The sequence below is a fragment of the Salvelinus namaycush genome, chromosome 2 (genome assembly GCF_016432855.1).
Source record: "Salvelinus namaycush isolate Seneca chromosome 2, SaNama_1.0, whole genome shotgun sequence".
Classification (NCBI taxonomy): Eukaryota; Metazoa; Chordata; class Actinopteri; order Salmoniformes; family Salmonidae; genus Salvelinus; species Salvelinus namaycush.
The window spans coordinates 15,865,283-15,884,300 of NC_052308.1; the positions used below are offsets into that span (position 1 = coordinate 15,865,283).

Consider the following 19,018-nt stretch of genomic DNA (forward strand, 5'->3'; position numbering starts at 1 on the left):
CTAAAGTAAAACTCCAAAAAATGTGGCAAAGAAATTAACTTTATGTCCTGAATACCAAGTGTTGTGTTTGGGGCAAATCCAATACAACACATCAATGAGTACCACAATTCATATTTTCAAGCATGGTGGTGGCAGCATCATGTTATGGGTATGCTTGTCATCGGAAAGGACTAAGGAGTTTTTTTTTAGGATAAAAAGAAAAGGAATAGAGCTAAGCACAGGCAAAATCCTAGAGGAAAACATGGTTCAGTCTGCAATCTAACAGACACTGTGAGACAAATTCCCCTTTCAGCAGGACAATAACCTTAACAAGGCCAAATATACACTGGAGTTGCTTATGAAGACGACATCGAATGTTCCTGAGTGTCCTAGTTACAGTTTTGACTTATATCCGCTTGAAAATCTATGGCAAGACCTAAAAATGTCTGTCTAGCAATGACCAACAACCAACTTGACAGAGCTTGAATAATTATTTTAAGAATAATGTGTAAATATTGTACAATCCAGGTGTGCAAAACTCTGAGAGACTTACCCAGAAAGACTCAGAGTTGTAATCGCTGCCAAAGGTGATGTTAACATGTATTGACTCAGGGATGTGAGGAAATTGGAATACTCAGGAATACTTACAATCTATAAATTAGATATTTCTGTATTTCATTATGGGGTAATGTGTGTAGATGGGTGAGAAAAAAATCTATTTAATCCATTTTGAATTCATGCTCTGTAAAACAACAAAACGTGGAATAAGTCAAAGGGAATGGATACTTTCTGAAGGCGCTGTAGGATGAAGAAACCATACTCCGAGCTGTAGCTCCATACTACTTGTCAAACATAGTGAACTGATCTTGTATAGTTGTTGTTGGGTTGGGATTGGCGTGGGGGGTCCGTGGGTGGCTTCTGGCCATTTCTTTTGAATCTTCAGGTCTTACTCATTGTTAGAAAAAATGTGGTCCAAATCGGATGTTATGTTTTTATATTTATTAAATATTATATGAAGCCTATAATTTAAAATGGCCAATTTCAGTGCAATAAATTAGCTACATTTCTCAGAGATTAAATTTTATTTCCACAAAATAATGTTGCAGGATTGCTAATATTATCTGTTTCTAACTACAGAAATGATTTCAGAACAATCTGAGATAGTGGGTGTCATGGCTTGCTGAAATGACATGGAACAAGTCTGGTGTCTCTGTAGAGTAGAATAAATTCTGCTAAACAGCTCTTCAGTGAAAATACACAAACACCTTCCCGGGGCCACAGCATTAGCACCACGAGGCCCAGCCTACAAGGCTTTGCAGGGATATATTTAGGCAAACTGCATAGCAAAGAGTAATATAGCATTCTCTAGCACTATCTGGAGTTACCAGAGCTTTATCAGCTTTTAACAAATGGCAAGCAGCTTAACTAGAGCAACAGGAGTCTTAGATTACTGACATAACATATTTCTTGCTCCCTCTCCAATTTATCCTCTATGACAGCGCCATTGATCACATCTTCTCAGTGCTGAAGGTAAACAGGAAAGATTTTCCTCTATTTGCAAAGCTCCTGTCTGAGATGTTCATACCTCAAAGCTCTCTTGTTCAGCCTTCAAAGTAATTATCACCCCATGTTTTGTTCAACTTGATTCCCCTGAAGTTGACTTTGCCTGCCCTCTAGAATCTTGACAAACTGATCACAATGTTGATTGTGTGCTTGATTACAGGAATATATGAATATAAAATGAACCCTGCTCACAGCCGGGGGTCCTGCTTCTGCCGTGAACACTGCTGATCAGACGGATTCTAATTCTGCTCTCCAGCTATTTTTGTGATAATTCAAAGAGTGACACCTCAGTTCTCCTCCTGTTGGTGGTTTGGGATTAGTGCTTCTGTTAGGAGGAGAGGAACGCTGGGAAGAGCTTTGATTTAACTTGTTGTATTATTTTTTCCACCACCAGGGGGCCCCCTGATATCAGCAGCCTGGTCCCTGTTGGTCCAAAGTACACAATGAAGTGGAGCGCCCCCCTGCTGCAGGTCCAGGTGGTGGAGGTCGGTCAGGAGGCCTCCCAAGCCAAGGATACCTTGTTCCAGCATGGCGGTGCCAAGCACCCTGGCAGTGCCTGTCCCCCAGGTTGGTAAGCCTCCCGAGTCATCCTTTCATGACCTTTCTATCCCTGTTCATCATCTCCTACATGTAGTCCAGTTAATCTCATCACTTGGCCAGACTGCTAGTCTCAGCCCCATGGTCTGACTCAGCACAGCCCTCTAATCTGTTTCCTACTGTCAACTGTCCCAGTGAATTCTGGTGACACAGCGCTGTCACTCTGATTGAGGATGTGTTTGTGAAAAGAATAGCGATGATGGAAAACATTGCCACACCCTCCACAGTCTCATTTCACTCTCTGATAGACCACAAACATATCTGGAGTGGTGTCATCAATCTGCAGAGATTATTCCCTTCCTCTCCAGCTCCAATTAGAGAAGCAGCAGCACTAGATAGGAATCGAATGGTACAACAGTCCTTTTACCCCCCTCACAAAACTCTGTTGCGCATACAGCTTTGTGGAGAGATCCCTGATAAATGTGCCATGGAAAGGAGAAGATACAAAGCCTTATCAGGATGTAATGGAACAGCCTTTTAAAGTTGGAGCTCCATGACTTCAATATTAATGGCGACTTTTACAGTAGCGTCTGACCGTGTCACGCTCAGCGAATAGCAACAGTATAACAAGGAGGCCAAGATTAGGCTTAGATTCTCTGAAGATTAAGCCTTACAATTTTATAAGTGTACTGCAACACTGTGATATCTCTCTCTCGCTCTCGCTCTCGCTCTCTCGCTCTCTCTCCCCCCCCCCTATGGTTAAATAAAACATGTTGCACTGGCCCAATGCAAGTCATTCCCTTAATCATGCCTTTCCAGGAATTTTCCTCTGTGCATCTGTTGAATTACTTTCCAGCCTGCCAGTCACACAGACTGGCCCGTCTATTTATAGTTCCCCGTCCCCTGTGATGTAATTCGGCGGGGCGTCCTGCCTAAATCCCACGCTCCCACGGCTTGGCGAGAAATTGACACATTTTTCATCTCTGGCCCTGGTGCCCTCCTTTATTGATGGAGAAGGCTGGCCTTCTGAGAACTACAGGGATCTCTCAATTCTCTCTCTCTCTCTGTGTCCCAGTCTCTCTCGCTCTCTCTCAGCTTCTCCCTGCCCCATTACAGACTTTATATTGTGCCCCATGTTTTATACTTTAGACACTGAAACGAGACTGCAATGCTGCACTTACATGCAGTGAGCTGGTGTGCAGGTTCGGATGGGGATTAGTCTATGGTTTTTGTGCATATTTGGACCAATGACTGTATATATATTGGGGATTTGGAAGCAGTGGCTGCTGTAAATTCCCTCAGGTTAGTTCCCAGAGCTGGATGCAGCACCAGCTGCATGGATATTCCTGCTGGCTGTTGTTACATGAGGTGGCTGCCCTTGGAAGGATAGGCATTGGCCCCTGTGGGCTCAGCCCTGCCTTGCTGCTACGTGCCCGGCGGCCACTGTGAATAACCTTGTCTGAGTGTGAAAACCAATCCTGCCACACCAACGGGATTACGCTGGATTACAACTCAGCACATTCACCTCCGGGGCTGAGTCCAACTCCAGGCGTGCGGGGACACAGCGGACCTGTGTGCCAGTGCATCCCAAAGCCTCACAGATACAGGGAAGCCATTGTGTACAGAGGCTCACGGCAGGCACACCTCTTTATATTCAGATGTCTGCTATTGATCGTGTCTCACAGATGTCTGTGCCCGTCCGTGTCAGAGATCCCATTAAATCCCCAAAGGTTACAAAGGCTCTCTTTAAGATAACAATACTTGCCTCTCTCCACTCTCGCTGGTTCCCTCTCTGTCTATTTGTGGATACAACCACACACCTAGTCCCTAGCTCCACAAGCCACTAGACTCCCACAAACGACCATGCTTCAATAACCTGCCTTTTGACGAAGCTGCACAGCTACTTGATTATGTAGTTGTGGTGACAGCACAGGACAGGACAGCTCCACAGCTACATCTTGCTGCAAATGTAATAACGGCACTCTCCTGGAGCGGTGTGTAGAGATGTGGGCCAGGGCAGTAAGGAGGGAGAATGGGAGTGAGAGGCAGGGCTATTGATCCCCTGAGGTTGGAGGTGGCGAATGTGAAGACAGTATGCTCCCAAATTGATTGGTGACTTTCACGTCCAAATGGCCACCATTCTCTATCTGCTTTTTAGTTATACATTCAGACTCCAGACTACATTCAGATCATTCAACAAATAAAGGCAGTGATCGATCCATCAAACATTGAGCTCCTTTGTTACTTCTACTAGTGATTGTAGTTCAGGAAAGTAAAGAATTGCAGTTCCATTGGGGATTGCAATAGTTATTTGAACTTGAGCTCTTACAAGGCCCTCACCCTCCCTTTGGCAAATCAGACCATAATTTAATCCTCCTGCTTACAAGCAAAAATTCAGCAAGTACCAGTGATGTATTCAATACAGAAGTGGTCCGATGAAGCAGATGCAAAGCTACAGGATTGTTTCCCTAGCACACACTGGAATATATTCCATGGATTTATTCAATAACATTGAGGAGTTTGGAACGGGCCCTCAGATCCTCAAAAAGTTGTACAGCTGCACCATTGAGAGCATCTTGACTGGCTACATCACCGCTTGGTACGGCAACTGCAAGGCACCCGACCGTAAGGCGCTACAGAGAGTGGTGAGTACGGCCCAGTACATCACTGGGGCCAAGCTCCCTGCCATGCAGGACCTCTATACCAGGCGGTGTCAGAGGAAGGCCCTAAACATTGTCAAAGACTCCAGCCACCCATGCCATAGACTGTTCTCTCTGCTAACATATGGCAAGCGGTACCAGTGCACCAAATCTGGAACCAAAAGGACCCACACTGGACTCTACCCATACATTCACACCCCAACACACACACACAGACCCCAACACACACACAGACCCCAACACACACACAGACCCCAACACACACACAGACCCCAACACACACACACACACACACACACACACACACACACACACACACACACACACACACACACACACACACACACACACACACACACACACACACACACACACACACACACACACACACACACACACACACACACACACACAGAGAGCTGTCTATTATATATCCAGTTGCCTAGTCACTTTACCCCCAGCTATATGTACATAGCTACCTCAATAACCTCCCTACCTCAATACCTCGTACCTCTGCACATCGACTTGGTACTGATACTTCCTGTATATAGACATGTTATTTTTTACTTGTTATTGTTATTCACTGTGGATTTATTCCTCGTGTCACTATTTCAAAACCATTTTTGGAAAAGGACCCGTAAGTATTTCACTGTTAGTCTACACCTGTTGTTTACGAAGCATGTGACAAATAACATTTGATTTGATGTTAATAGTGTAACCTGTTGATGTGTGTACTGTAGTGTGACAGGCCATGTTGTGTTTTGTCCATAGGGAAGGTGATCCTGGGTCCTCCTCGGCTCTACCAGGAGCTCCAGGAGCTGCAGCACGACCTGTCTGTGGTAGAGGAGATCTCACTACTGGTGGGAACGCTACAGGGGACATACCAGGTACACCCCACCCCACTTCACTACTTAGAACACAGCCCAAACCCCAACCTGTGGGTCTACAATAGTAATTTTTCGCATCACTACACAGCCCAGACTGCCTCAGAGTTACTCACAAAAGTCTACATCCAAATTACCCACTTTAAAAACATGCACCGCAATCTGACCTCCAAAAGCACTGCTTTTTACTTAAAATAGATTTCATTTGCAGCTTGACAAATTATTAATAAAGCTGATATTTCTAAATACTGCTTGCAAATGTAAGGTTGATCAAAGGTGATTTGTTTCTACTACAACCAAACTAACTACAGGTTTAAATCCCTGAGAACGCATAATGCTTTGAACATGAACAAAGTGTTATTTTGTAAAATGCTCGGTACTGTACAACAACAAATATGTTAATTACTCATAGATAGAGAAGAAGGGCATTTGGGGTAATCTCTTTCCGGAAACCTTCACAATGAGATTCAAAATGCAATTCAAATATGAGCAAAGAAAAGGTACAAATCTTTCTCGAATCATCAATTGATACCATCATGAATTCATTCAATATCCCCAATAGTGATCATATGTGAGCCTTCAAATCTGTCACATCTCTGAGCCTATCTCCTGAAGAACGCAGTGCCTCTCTCTTGCAGTGAGCTATGCTGTCTTCAAATCAGGACACCTCAGTAGTGTGTCTGTCTGCTATCATGACATTACAGTCACTGTACATAACATAGTCACAGTGTACTCCAGCAATCACCAAAGAGCCTCTCAGTGGAAAGGTGGCCTCTGTTTTTAATGACCACAATGTCCTTAGGTGGAGTAAAATCGTTTTTTCTCCATATCACTGATTTTCACACCCCACCCAGTTATAATATAAATGTCCACCAAACAAATATAGGAAATACTTCTGCATGGCTCATTGACTTCAAAAATGTATTTGATTATATTTAAACAGGAGGACTAAACTGTAAAAGTGGAGTAGGAGATGTGTAAATGTTATATTTGATGGTATGAAAGTGCTTTGGCCATGGGTTGATGAAAGGGTGTATAAATCAGAGCAGTTTTATGAGGAGGGTGTGGTCGGTTCTTTTAATAGAGAGTGTATGTCATTATAGTCCATGCATGATGGTGTGACTATAAGCATGGCATACTTATGTTATGGTTGTGAATGTAAGGTTGTGAATGGAAGCAGAATAGCATGCACATGGGAGTATGTACTGTAATGTAGCTATATTTTCATGTCACAGCTGAATGTTCTTGTGTGTTTGTGGATCATAGAACCTGAATACGACCGTGGCCCAGGACTGGTGTCTAGCTCTCCAGAGACTCATCCGGATCAAGGAGGATCAGATTCAGAGTGCCAACAAGTGCCGCTTACGCCTGCAGGTGCCTGGAAGACCAGACAAGTGAGTATTACCTCAATATTACTGTGCCTTGTGTTAAAGTCAGCCATACTGTAGTACCATCCAATGTGTGGATTTCATCCACTATCTTCACTCGTGTGATTTTATGATTTAAAGGGGCCAAATTGAACTGCGAGGGCTTGTTTTACACTGCCGTCTTGACTCCAGAAAACAGGTTGCTGGAGAAATAGCCTAATCCATAACTCGGAAAACAGGCCGTCACACGAGCACATAAAGATAATAGCTGGTGACAAGTATTTTAATGTGCCTGAGCGCTAACGTTATGATGATGAAGGAGCCTGATGCTGTGTTCACTTACCCTCAAAGAGCACATTACCTGGCATTATGCTCAGCCAGTGTTAAAAGCCTGCCCCCACCCACCTCTGCCACAGCTGGCTGGCAAATGAGGTCCGGACTGCACACCACGATGGGTCATTAACTGATCGTTACATACAGTATTCACTTCCTTGAGAACCCAAATGGAATAATTGACAACATTAGCCATGTTATTTTCATAGAATAAATGTTTTTTCACTTGTTCAGAATCCTTTTTTTAAATGTTATTGTAGTTCACCTCAAGGACACACAGGAAGTGGTCTTTGACTGACAGCTCATTTTGTCATTTTTAGATGTACCAAATCTAAAGGTGCCATAATGGGAGCTTATATAATTTTCTCTCACTGTGGTGAGTCTGAATGTGCTTATCGTATTGTACTGAAGTGGCTACGGACTCAGCTGAGAGTAGAGGAGGTGGATCGAGAATGAAGACAGATTAAAGAGGGAGTCGTGCTGTGGCTGCTAGTGTGTGGAGGATGAGAGGAGGAGGAGGAGGGGAGTATCAGGAACAGGGAGGGAAAGAGACCTTGATCCACTTCCACCACAGGAACATGGCTAGGTAGGGTGACAAAGGGGGACACCTAGCAGCGAAGGCCTAAATGTCCCTATCGAACATAAGGTGACAGCTTGAGCAGCAGAGCACTGCAGATTGGTACCCCCCCCCCCCCCCCCCTCTCTCTCTCTCTCTGTGGAGCCACACTGGGTCTGCCCGGCCAAGCTGCTTACTCTATGTTTGGTGTAGCTAAATGTCATGCAGGCAGGTTCCAGCTTCCCTTTTGAGGACTACCCCACCCATGTCATTAGCAGCATCATGGACTAGGGCGGGAGATCCCCTACCCATCTCTGTGAGCAGTATCACATAGTGTAATAGTATTTGTTTGTTGCAGCCTACAGACCTCATTCTGCCACACAGAGAAGCAGGTTTCTACAGCGTTGAGTGGGGGGGATGCTTTGAGCAAGTGAAGTCCTATAGAGACCTGGACTCTAGTATAGCGTGTAGATTGTGAGAAGCATGAGATAAAACCTGAGGATGAAAAAGAGAGAGCTCCTTTAGGAGAGAGAGCTGGGCAGGGACTCTGATAGCAGACTAATTGAGGCCAGGCCTCTGTGGCGGGCTGCTGTCTGGTTGCTTGGCAGGCAGGGCTGTGGGTTGGAGGTGGCAGGGCCAGCAGAGGGCCTTAGGGCTGGGGGTTGGTGGTGATTGGTGGTGGTGGTGGGGGGGTGACAGGTGGCGCATCTCTCTCTCTACCCTTCTCTCTTTCAATCACGCACACATGCACATGCACACACGTTTATACTCTACACAGTCTAGTTGTGTCTCTGTGAGAGTGGTGGTGTTAGAGTGGGTCCACCGCAGGGCTGCCCTGTACCAAGTTAGTCCCCTCCTGTCAGCCTGGGAGCGTTTCTATCGCCAGGAAGGCAGCACACCACAGCCTCCCCTTCCCTCCATCCCTTCTCACAGAGCAGGAACAGGCTGAGCTGAGGACATGGGGGGAATCTACTGCTGCCGCAAAGGCACCGCGGTATGTGTCAGCACATCGTTAGCACTCGCTTTATCTATGGCTGCTTTAGTATGGCTGTAGGCACACACACACACAGGCCAAATGTATAAAGAACAGCAATCATGGGTCAATGCCAAGGCTGTGCCAGATGACTCGTGGTTTATTTTCTGCAGTTGTCTCGTCTTTGACTAGCTGCATGCCACCTGCATGACTTTTACTCCTCTCTCAATGAGCAGCTAAGTTGTGACTTTCCCAGTTCAGCCAGGTCCTGGTCTAGGCACACTGACTAACCTCTATCAATGTCTGGAGAATAGGTGTGTGCCGCCTGCGTGACAGGCTCTCGCTCAGCACTCACTCCAACATCTGTCCCGTCCTTGTGCGTTAGTGTCCCATGTGTGCCACAGCAGTGACCCACAGCCATGTATCAGCCCAGGTCTAGGCTGCAGGGTTGGGACCTTACTCCACACCGCTCGGCTCTGTTCCGCCAGCGTGCCCATGCCTACTTCCCCATTCTGCCCATGTACCAGCACACCAGCACACTTGTCAGTCAGCCGGTCCGAGGACTCAGAGTCCGCTCTGTTTAGCATGTTTGGAGCAGTGAGCGCATAGAGTATTACCCTTCCTGGCAATCCGATGAAGGGAGCAGTTTCATTCTCATCTTTCTCCCTCTTTCCCCTCTCGCCTCGTCTCTCTCGTTCTTCAGCAAATTGCTTCTGCTGTATTTAAGCAGTGAAGGGTATGAATTACATCTCGGTGTGAAAGCTCCACTTTTGTCAAAGAAGTTGGAGATCTTACTTACATCTTCCTGTCCTTGTCTACTCTCTCGCTCTCACTCTCTCACTCTGTCTGAGTGAAAATGAATTGGGTGCGGGCCGGGCAGCAGGCAGGTATGACAGAAGCAGATTCTCAGGCTGCACACCGTTCTCCACTCAATTACCCTCTAATGATGTCTGAACGGCTGAATGTGAAATGCCTTCCCTTTGTGAGTGTGTGTGTGTGGGTGGGTGTGTGTGCGTGTGTGTGTCAGGAATGGCTCTTTAACAAGCAGGGCATTGGGTACAGTGACAAATGTACTTTCACTGGCTAAGTGAAGAGAGAGGGATAGAGATACAGAGACAGAGAGGAATGTATGAGAGCTTCACCTTTAAGATGGGGCCAGCTTTCAGGGAAAACAGCTATCCGGAGGCCTGCTGCTGAATCGAGTCACTGGAGATGTGTACTGCTGTTGTATCTTTTAGCCTGGCACTCAACCTGAAGCAAGTCGTATCCGTGTCCCTGTTTATTCATGTAGAACAGAAGAAAAAACAAACAGGTATTTTGCATATACAGATGTAGGATCTTAAGGTTACCTATATTGTCACAGCAAAATAATCCTGCAACAACAGGATTTGAACGTTTAGTCCATAATGTTGCTTGATCAGTGGTTAGGCTATACATGGAATGTGCAGTACTGTTACTATAACCTTGTGTTAGTGTGGATTTTCAGTGAATTGATGTAAATTACTAACTCCTAACTCATCTGCAGTGCAGGAAAATTCTCAGCAACAAAGAGTAATCAAATTAAGATCCTACGTCTGCACAGACTGCAAGGACAAGAGCGTGAGCCGGGGGACTTGGTGGATGTAGAAGTGTGTGGCATTGTGAGAGGTAACCTGGGGGCTGGTTCACAGCTGCTGATCTCAGAGTACTGAGCCCCAACCGGATGCCTTTGACCTTTAATAGTTCCACACTGAGCTCCCGCCGTTCAAGGATCACGTTATTCCCACATGCAGGACCAGAACGGTCAGCTTTTACGGCATGTCGAGGGGCAAGGAGCAGAGGGGCACTTTCTTTGTGTGTTAGCAGCTCATGCTCCCCTCTCATCCCCTCTCTTATCTGATCTGGGCATCTCAGTGCGGCGGTGACTGCACCACAACCTTCAGGGTCAAACGGAGCACTGCATCATCTGACCTTCACATCACTTCCACTATCCTGATTGAAACGGGGAGAAATGTGCTGTTTGTCACAGCTCTGTGGTTACAGGACTCTGACGCTTTCTTCTCCCTTTCCCTCTCCTCCTCCTGCTCCCAGAAGGGCCTCCAAAGGGGAGGAGTAGGCAGTCTTATAGTACACTAGAATAAAACGACAGTATGTTTTCAATTTTCCAGTGGGGGGTTTGTTTCCAACATGTGTAAAATACAGCACACACCGCTTCAGGAAATCACATAAAAATATGTTTACACAATCAAGGAGCCCAGAATTGTATTATCATATAATCCAACCATATCACAATCTCATGACATATCCAAAGAAACTCAACATATATCCATAGAACAGACCAGTCTGCAGCACTGTCCTGGATTTGGAAGCTGATGACTACAGTCCCAGAGCCATTTCTTATATGACCCTGCATAGACCAAAAGAGTACTTGACTTTATTGGAATTCAGTTTGAAAGTCTGAAATGGCACCTGGAACTTGTTCTTTAGTCTGTGTGGTCTGTCATTGAAAAAGAACTGGCCTTTGCAGGACATTTGTCTTTGTGCATTGATTGGCTCTATGGAGTACTATGCCACTATTCCTACAGCTTTAGGCTATTTTCCAGTGCAGTGCATGACCCATAAAACACAAATGGGCTTTTAACTGCTGCTTTGCTGTGGACAGTAGAACAATGGTCTTGATGAGGTCCCCACTGAGCATGAGTCAGGTGTTTTACGTTGTGTGTGTGGGTATTCCCCTCTAGGTCGGGACGTCCCGTCAGCTTCATGGTGGTTTTCAACACCCCCAGTCCCCTCAGCAAGATCTCCTGGGTCAACCGGCTGCACCTGGCCAAGGTCGCACAGCGTGAGTACTACATTACATGACCCTTCCTTACCCTTACTGAAATCAATGGGGGGTGGATACAAAACACCAGTTACGTACATTATACATAGTTACAGCTGCAAATTACACATGGTGAATTGATTTCTGTGGGGTTGTTTAGGCTTTATAGAGTAGTGGTTAAAACATTTAATTTACACATCTTTGCAAAATAGCAGTAATATATCAGACACGGTGGTTAAGGCACATGCTCCAGCTAAGGCCCTGTGTGGTTTATTTTATGGTCATTGGCTCAGTGAAAGTCTGGTGATATGTGTTATTGAATCAGATTAACCAAAGACCTCCCTCAGGGATAATGTGTGTGTTCTGTTTAATGTGTGCTTGGCCTCAGAGGCTGGGCCATATTGAGCTGAGCATGAAAGCACACTCACAGTCTGAGGGGACTGCACCAGCGCTGGTCCCTTTCCAGCAGGGAGCAGCACTGTGCTTTCCTACTGCCTACCACTCCAGTCTCCCCCTCCCCACTACCGAAAGCCTGGCTGTATAGCCTGACTCCACCCATTGAGTCTGGAGACCATCCATTGGGAGGTTCATCAAAGCATGTTCTGATCAACTGGCCCGTGCAGAGCCAGGCAGGGCTACTGCACACGATATTAATCTGATTATTTGGCCATGGTGACACTAGCTTCCCCCCCATCATTCCTATTTCCCCATCACCCCAGGCACTCCCTCCTGACACACGCATACACTCATCCTAACATACACGCACACACATAACCCACTCATGGTTTTGCGTCTATGGTGTTGCTCTCTAAGCGCTCTGATATTGTGTTGCTTGGGCACTGCTCTGTGTTAGGCTACTTAACTCCCAGAGGCCGTTGGTTTCACAGTAAGCTCCCGCACAGATCTGTAAAGGTTTCAAAGGAAGTTACTGGAACCAGATTAAATACCACAACATGAAATGCATTTTACAGATGAGCAGCCAGAGATGCAATTGAACAACATCCTGTTGTGCAGCCCCAGGGGACAACTCACACAGTGACCGATGGGGCCGGGATTAAGTGTACTGTTATGTGTTATAGGCTAAAGTCGTGTCTGTTTGGCTATCCCCGATGTTCGTTTCTCCATCAGACATCTGAATATCTCTATCTGTCGTCAGAAATGCCAGTGAAAAGACCAATAGAGTGGATCTCTGCATGGTGCTGCAGCTCTCACAGGGTGTGAGGTTGTGTGCTGGAGTACATCTGTAGGTTCTCCAGCAGAGCCTGTGATGTTGTTTGACTGTGTCAGAAAGGAATACAAAAAAATCACCATTCACCGCTGCCCACACTTACATCAACAACACAGCAGGAGTACTGATTAGGACATGGGATCTATAGAAACTGTAGCATTTAGATAGCTTATAGCAATCATAGCTACCTCCCTACCCATATGATAATTATTTGGTGGTTGCTTATATTTGTCCAGTTTCACACAAGTGTGTATTATACACATGTGAAATGGAAATATGTTTTTTTGCATATACCAACTCCCCCTGAGACACCCTCGGAGAGTGGGCTCACGGCCAGGGTCGGCCATAATCAGCAGTGAGCCTGGATAAATTAGGGTTAAGTGCTTTGCTCAAGGGCACATTGACAGATCTTTTCACCTTGTCAGCTCGGGGATTCGAACTAACAACCTTTCTGCTACTGGCCCAATGCTCTAAACACTAGGCTACCTGTCGCTCATTTGAAGAAATGGAAAGCCAAATTACTTTCGAAACACATTTTAGTACCATTCTGAAAGCTTTAGTCTGCATAGTATATTCTCAATCCCATTATCGTAGAAACAAAATGGTTTTCTAAGACAAGCTAGGACAACAACAGTGTGGAGATGTGGTTTGTTTGGTATTTTGGTTTGAGTTGTTTCCTCCGCTTCCCCAGCTTTTGCCAAGTGCTTGTATCATCCTTTTGGCAGAGCTTTTCAACCTCTGCCATATTGTGGATTCAGAGCTATCTATCTTGTAGAAAACAGAGGGTTGTCTTTAATGGAAGCTTCTCTAATGTTAAACATGTAAAGTGTGTTGTACCGCAGGGCAGCTCTCTTGGCCCTCTATTCTTTTCTATTTTTACTAATGACCTGCCACTGGCATTAAACAAAGCCTGTGTGTCCATGTATGCTGATGATTCAACAATATACGCATCATCAACCACTGCAACTCTAATCAAACCTAGTGGAGAAGGTGGAAAGTTTTAAGTTCCTCAGCGTACACATCACGGACAAACTGAAATGGTCCACCCACACAGACAGCGTGGTGAAGAAGGCGCAACAGCGCCTCTTCAACCTCACGAGGCTGAAGAAATTTGGCTTGTCACCAAAAACACTCACAAACTTTAACAGATGCACAATCGAGAGCATCCTGTCGGGCTGTATCACCGCCTGGTATGGCAACTGCTCTGCCCACAACCGTAAAGCTCTCCAGAGGGTAGTGAGGTCTGCACAACGCATCACCGGGGGCAAACTACCTGCCCTCCAGGACACCTACATCACCCGATGTCACAGGAAGGCCAAAAAGATCATCAAGGAAAGCAACCACCCGAGCCACGGCCTGTTCACCCCGCTATCATCCAGAAGGCGAGGTCAGTACAGGTGCATCAAAGCTGGGACCGAGAGACAGCTTCTATCTCAAGGCCATCAGACTGTTAATCAGCCATCACTAACATGAGTGGCTGCTGCCAACATACTGACTCAAATCTCTAGCCACTTTAATAATAAAAAATTGGATGTAATAAATGTATCACCTGTTACTTTAAACAATGCCACTTTATATAATGTTTACATACATGTATATACTGTATTCTATACCATCTACCACATCTTGCCTATGCCGTTCGGGCCATTGCTCATCCATATATTATATGTACATATTCTTATTCATTCCTTTACACTTGTGTGTAAAAGGTAGTTGTTGTGAAATTGTTAGATTACTTGTTAGATATTACTGCATGGTCGGAACTAGAAGCACAAGCATTTCGCTACACTTGCATTAACATCTGCTAACCACGTGTATGTGACCAATACGATTTGATTTGAAGAGTTGCAGTCAGTTTTAGAATGGGTGGCCAGTAATAAACTGGTCTTGAACATCTCTAAAACTAAGAGCATTGTATTTGGTAATCTGGTAATGAATGGTGTGGCTGTTGAGCAAGTTGAAGAGACTACATTATTTGGTGTTACCCTAGATTGTAAATTGTCATGGTCGAAACATATATTAATTAATTGTGTGTAAAGATGGTGAGAAGTCTGTCTGTGATAAAGAGACACCACAGTCCACAAAGCAAGTCCTGCAGACTCAAGTTTTATCTTGATTTTTGCCCAGTCATATGGTCAAGTGCTGCAAAAAATGACCTAGTTAAGCTGCAGGTGGCCCAGAACAGTGTGTCACGTTTTGCAATCAGAAGGCTAATATCAATACTATGCATGCCAGTCTCTAAGAGTTGAGGAAAGACTGACTGCGTCGCTTCTTGTTTTTATAAGAAACATTCATGTGTTGGAAATTCCAAATTGTTTGCATAGTCGTCACACACACTTACCCCACCAGACATGCCAACAGGGGTCTTTTCACAGTTCCCAGGTCCAGAACAAATTCAAGGAAACATACAGTATTATGCAGAGCCATGATTGCATGGAACTCCCTTCCATCTTATGTAGCACAAGGGAACAGCAAATCTGGTTTCAAAATCGAAATAAAGCAACACCTCGCGGCACAATGCCTCTCCCCCATGTGACTTGGTTTTTGTGTGTATGTACTGACATGTATGTGTAACTGACAGATGCGCACACACACACACACACTACATGTTCATGTTTTTAAATGTATACAAATTGTAAAGTCTTTTGTCTGTAATGTCTTTTTCGTCTGTAATGTCCTTTTCATTTTTGTCCCCAGTAAGACTTGCGATCACCATTGCAGTCAGCAAATGGGGATCCTAATAAAATCAGAAAGTCATCCAGTTGTTACTTGGAGAGTGAATGTTTTTGCAGAATACACTGGCTGCACAACAACGGCAACCCTCCCCAATGCCAAGCTCACGATGCTTCACAAAATGTTTTTACGGTGATGAGCAAATAACAATCTGGGCGGACACTAATAAGTGGTTGTTGTGGTCTAAGTGTAAAGATCCCCGAAGCACAGATAGCTATTCAGTGAGAGGGACATGCATTTTCAACAGCCTATTTAAAGATCAATCTTTGGAATGTTTTTAATAAAAAAAATCACGACCTGCCCTAAAACGTTCTCTCCATCACTTTACCTGCCTATATGCAGTCCATATCCATTTATTTCTCTGGCTTCCTAATATCACAGGTAATGTTCACTATGCATTATTGCGGTAGTTACATAGATTAGAACTAGAGGTTTAGACACTTATCAACATCGAGAAAATGTGTCTATGCAGGTTTCCATGCCATATTTTCATATTTCGGGGAAAATCCATTGAGACGTTGTTTGTTGAATCTCTGGTGTGAAAGAGAATGAATCGACACCAACCTGGCCAGAATGTCAATTACATGTTAATTGCATTAAACCCACACTTTGCCTTCCCATTTAACCAAATGTAATTACAATAAGGGAGTTGTTGATGTGATTTTACGCATGGCCTGCAGTCACTAGGCTCTCCTGTCATTTCATGGTAATGCAGGCCTGATGCACGCCCTGGGGAGTCCTCCAGTTCAATCAGCAGTTGCACTCCACTCAGCTGTATCCTGTATGGACAGAGGGGTGCCATGCTCCAAAATGTCTCCAAATGGCTGATGCCCCAAATAGCAAACGCTTTTATGCATGATTTAGTGAGCGATTAGACATCACAAAGCTCATTTTGGAGCCAAACTCTGTACCAGCATTTATGACTGTTACCGCCATTTATATAACACACTCATTTCCCTCAGGTATGTTTTCATGTACACTCCTTACTGTACCGCACAGAATACGCGTCGTGCCAAATACTATCCACAAAATGTACTTTCAAAACACATAAATCTCATCTAATTTCTTACACTTAAGCTACAGTACAGGAACATAATTGTATGTCTGAGGTACAATTTGAAGCACATTTATAGCATGAGTTGTCTTTTAGTGTAGCTCTTTGTCTTGGGCATTGACATTATATATACAGTACGAAAGTCTGCCACATATGAAAATTTTGCTGATGTAGAGATAGTTTTTACTTAGGATGGGACCAGCACTGAGACCTAACATCACAGATAGAATATAGAACAGATGCCTCCAATAAACAACATTTGTCACTTTTAGACCACATATGGTGCAGTTATGAGGCCTGGAAATGGAATGGGAGTATTGCCCCACATCGGTGCTGCAGCGCACTCAGAGCTCTGGGCGCCATTAATAATATGAATTGTGGAAAGAAACGTGTTCCACAGCATCTCCCATGCCGCTTCAAGTTAGCCTACTGTTTCTCAGGGGGTCCTATAATAACATAGCCAAGAGCATAGCTTAATGAATGGGTTGATTCTTTGTAGAGCAATTAATTGCTATTTCAATGTACGGACCTCCAGCCTTTCCAGGCAGGGTTAGGACTGCTGATTTGATGAGGCGCTGAGACAGAGAGACGGAGGAATGGATGGAGGCATGAAGAGAGATATTGAAAGGAGGGAAGGTGGGGGGGGGTGTGGAAAGGATGATTGAGACAAGCAATCAGTCCCACCACAGGGAGCAGAGGGCAGGCAGGGGGCTGTTGCCTGCGGTTACCCTGCTATCTCTAAGTGTGTCAGACTCTCCTCCCCAGCAGCCGATCGATAGACAACGCCTGAGAAGTGGAGTGTGGCTTGACCGTCCCGGCACACACTCTGACACGCCCTCTTAATCCACTGCTAGCCAGCACTATGGTGAAGCACCAGGGAGCAGAATACAGGAGACAGGCCATGTGCTTTCTGTACCATGCTGTAGGTTCAAGTACAAAAATTGTCCTTGCATGCTGCAGTTTCAAGAACTGTAGCAATTACCACTATGGCATTGGTCAATCTCCTTCAATTTCAAAGCAGGAGGATTCATATTATGTATTCTGGTTGTTATGCACTGGCATACCAGACAGCCCTGCAGCCAGTGCAAGGCAGGGGGGCCCACGATCTCTGGGGACCCATGCGCCTGTCATCTATGTCTATTTTCTTTAATTTAATAAATAGTTTTGACATTAACCATCCAAAAAGTAATCCATATTAACCTTTATAATTGCCATACATATGTACAGTTGAAGTCGGGATGTTTACATACACCTTAGCCAAATACATTTAAACTTTTCACAATTCCTGTCATTTGATCCTAGTAAAAATTCCCTGTCTTAGGTCAGTTAGGATCACCACTTTATTTGAAGAATGTGAAATGTCAGAATAATAGTAGAGAATTATTTATTTCAGCTTTTATTTCGCTCATCACATTCCCAGTGGGTCAGAAGTTTACATACACTCAATTAGTATTTGGTAGCATTGCCTTTAAATTGTTTAACTTGGGTCAAACGTTTCAGGTCGCCTTCCACAAGCTTCCCACAACAAGTTGGGTGAATTTTGGCCCATTCCTCCTGACAGAGCTGGTATAACTGAGTCAGGTTTGCAGGCCTCCTTGCTCGCACACACTTTTTGTCCTTAAGGCGTTTTGCCACAACTCTGGAAGTATGCTTGGGGTCATTGTCCATTTGGAAGACCCATTTGCGACCAAGCTGTAACTTCCTGACTGATGTCTTGAGATGTTGCTTCAATATATCCACATACTTTTCATTCCTCATGATGCCATCTATTTTGTGAAGTGCACCAGTCCCTCCTGCAGCAAAGCACACTCACAACATGATGCTGCCACCCCCATGCTTCACGGTTGGGATGGTGTTCTTCGACTTGCAAGCCTCCCCCTTTTTCCTCCAAACATAATGATGGTCATTATGGCCAAACAGTACTATTTTTGTTTCATCAGACCAGAGGACATTTCTCCAAAAAGTACGATCTTTGTCCCCATGTGCAGTTGCAAACCGTAGTCTGGCTTTTTTTATGGCGGTTTTGGAGCAGTGGCTTCTTCCTTGCTGAGTGGCCTTTCAGGTTATGTCGATATAGGACTCGTTTTACTGTGGATATAGATACTTTTGTACCTGTTTCCTCCAGTATCTTCACAAGATCCTTTGCTGCTGTTCTGGGATTGATTTGCACTTTTCGCACCAAAGTACGTTCATCTCTAGGAGACAGAACGTGTTCCTTACTGAGCGGTTTGACGGCTGCGTGTTCCCATGGTGTGTATACTTGCTTACTGTTGTTTGTACAGATGAACGTGGTACCTTCAAGCATTTGGAAATTGCTCCCAAGGATGAACCAGAGTTGTGTAGGTCTACAA

The 19,018-nt window shown here is 44.9% G+C and overlaps 1 protein-coding gene across 1 annotated transcript in view; it reads left to right on the forward strand.

Moving 5' to 3' along the window:
- Positions 1–19,018, forward strand: part of LOC120059425 (rho guanine nucleotide exchange factor 10-like protein) — a 124,576-nt gene that overhangs the window by 35,101 nt on the left and 70,457 nt on the right. The window contains exons 16-19 of the mRNA XM_039008470.1: positions 1,937–2,109; positions 5,511–5,626; positions 6,890–7,017; positions 11,573–11,673. Of these exons, the coding sequence (XP_038864398.1) occupies positions 1,937–2,109; positions 5,511–5,626; positions 6,890–7,017; positions 11,573–11,673 (518 nt within the window). The remainder of the gene's footprint in view (positions 1–1,936; positions 2,110–5,510; positions 5,627–6,889; positions 7,018–11,572; positions 11,674–19,018) is intronic.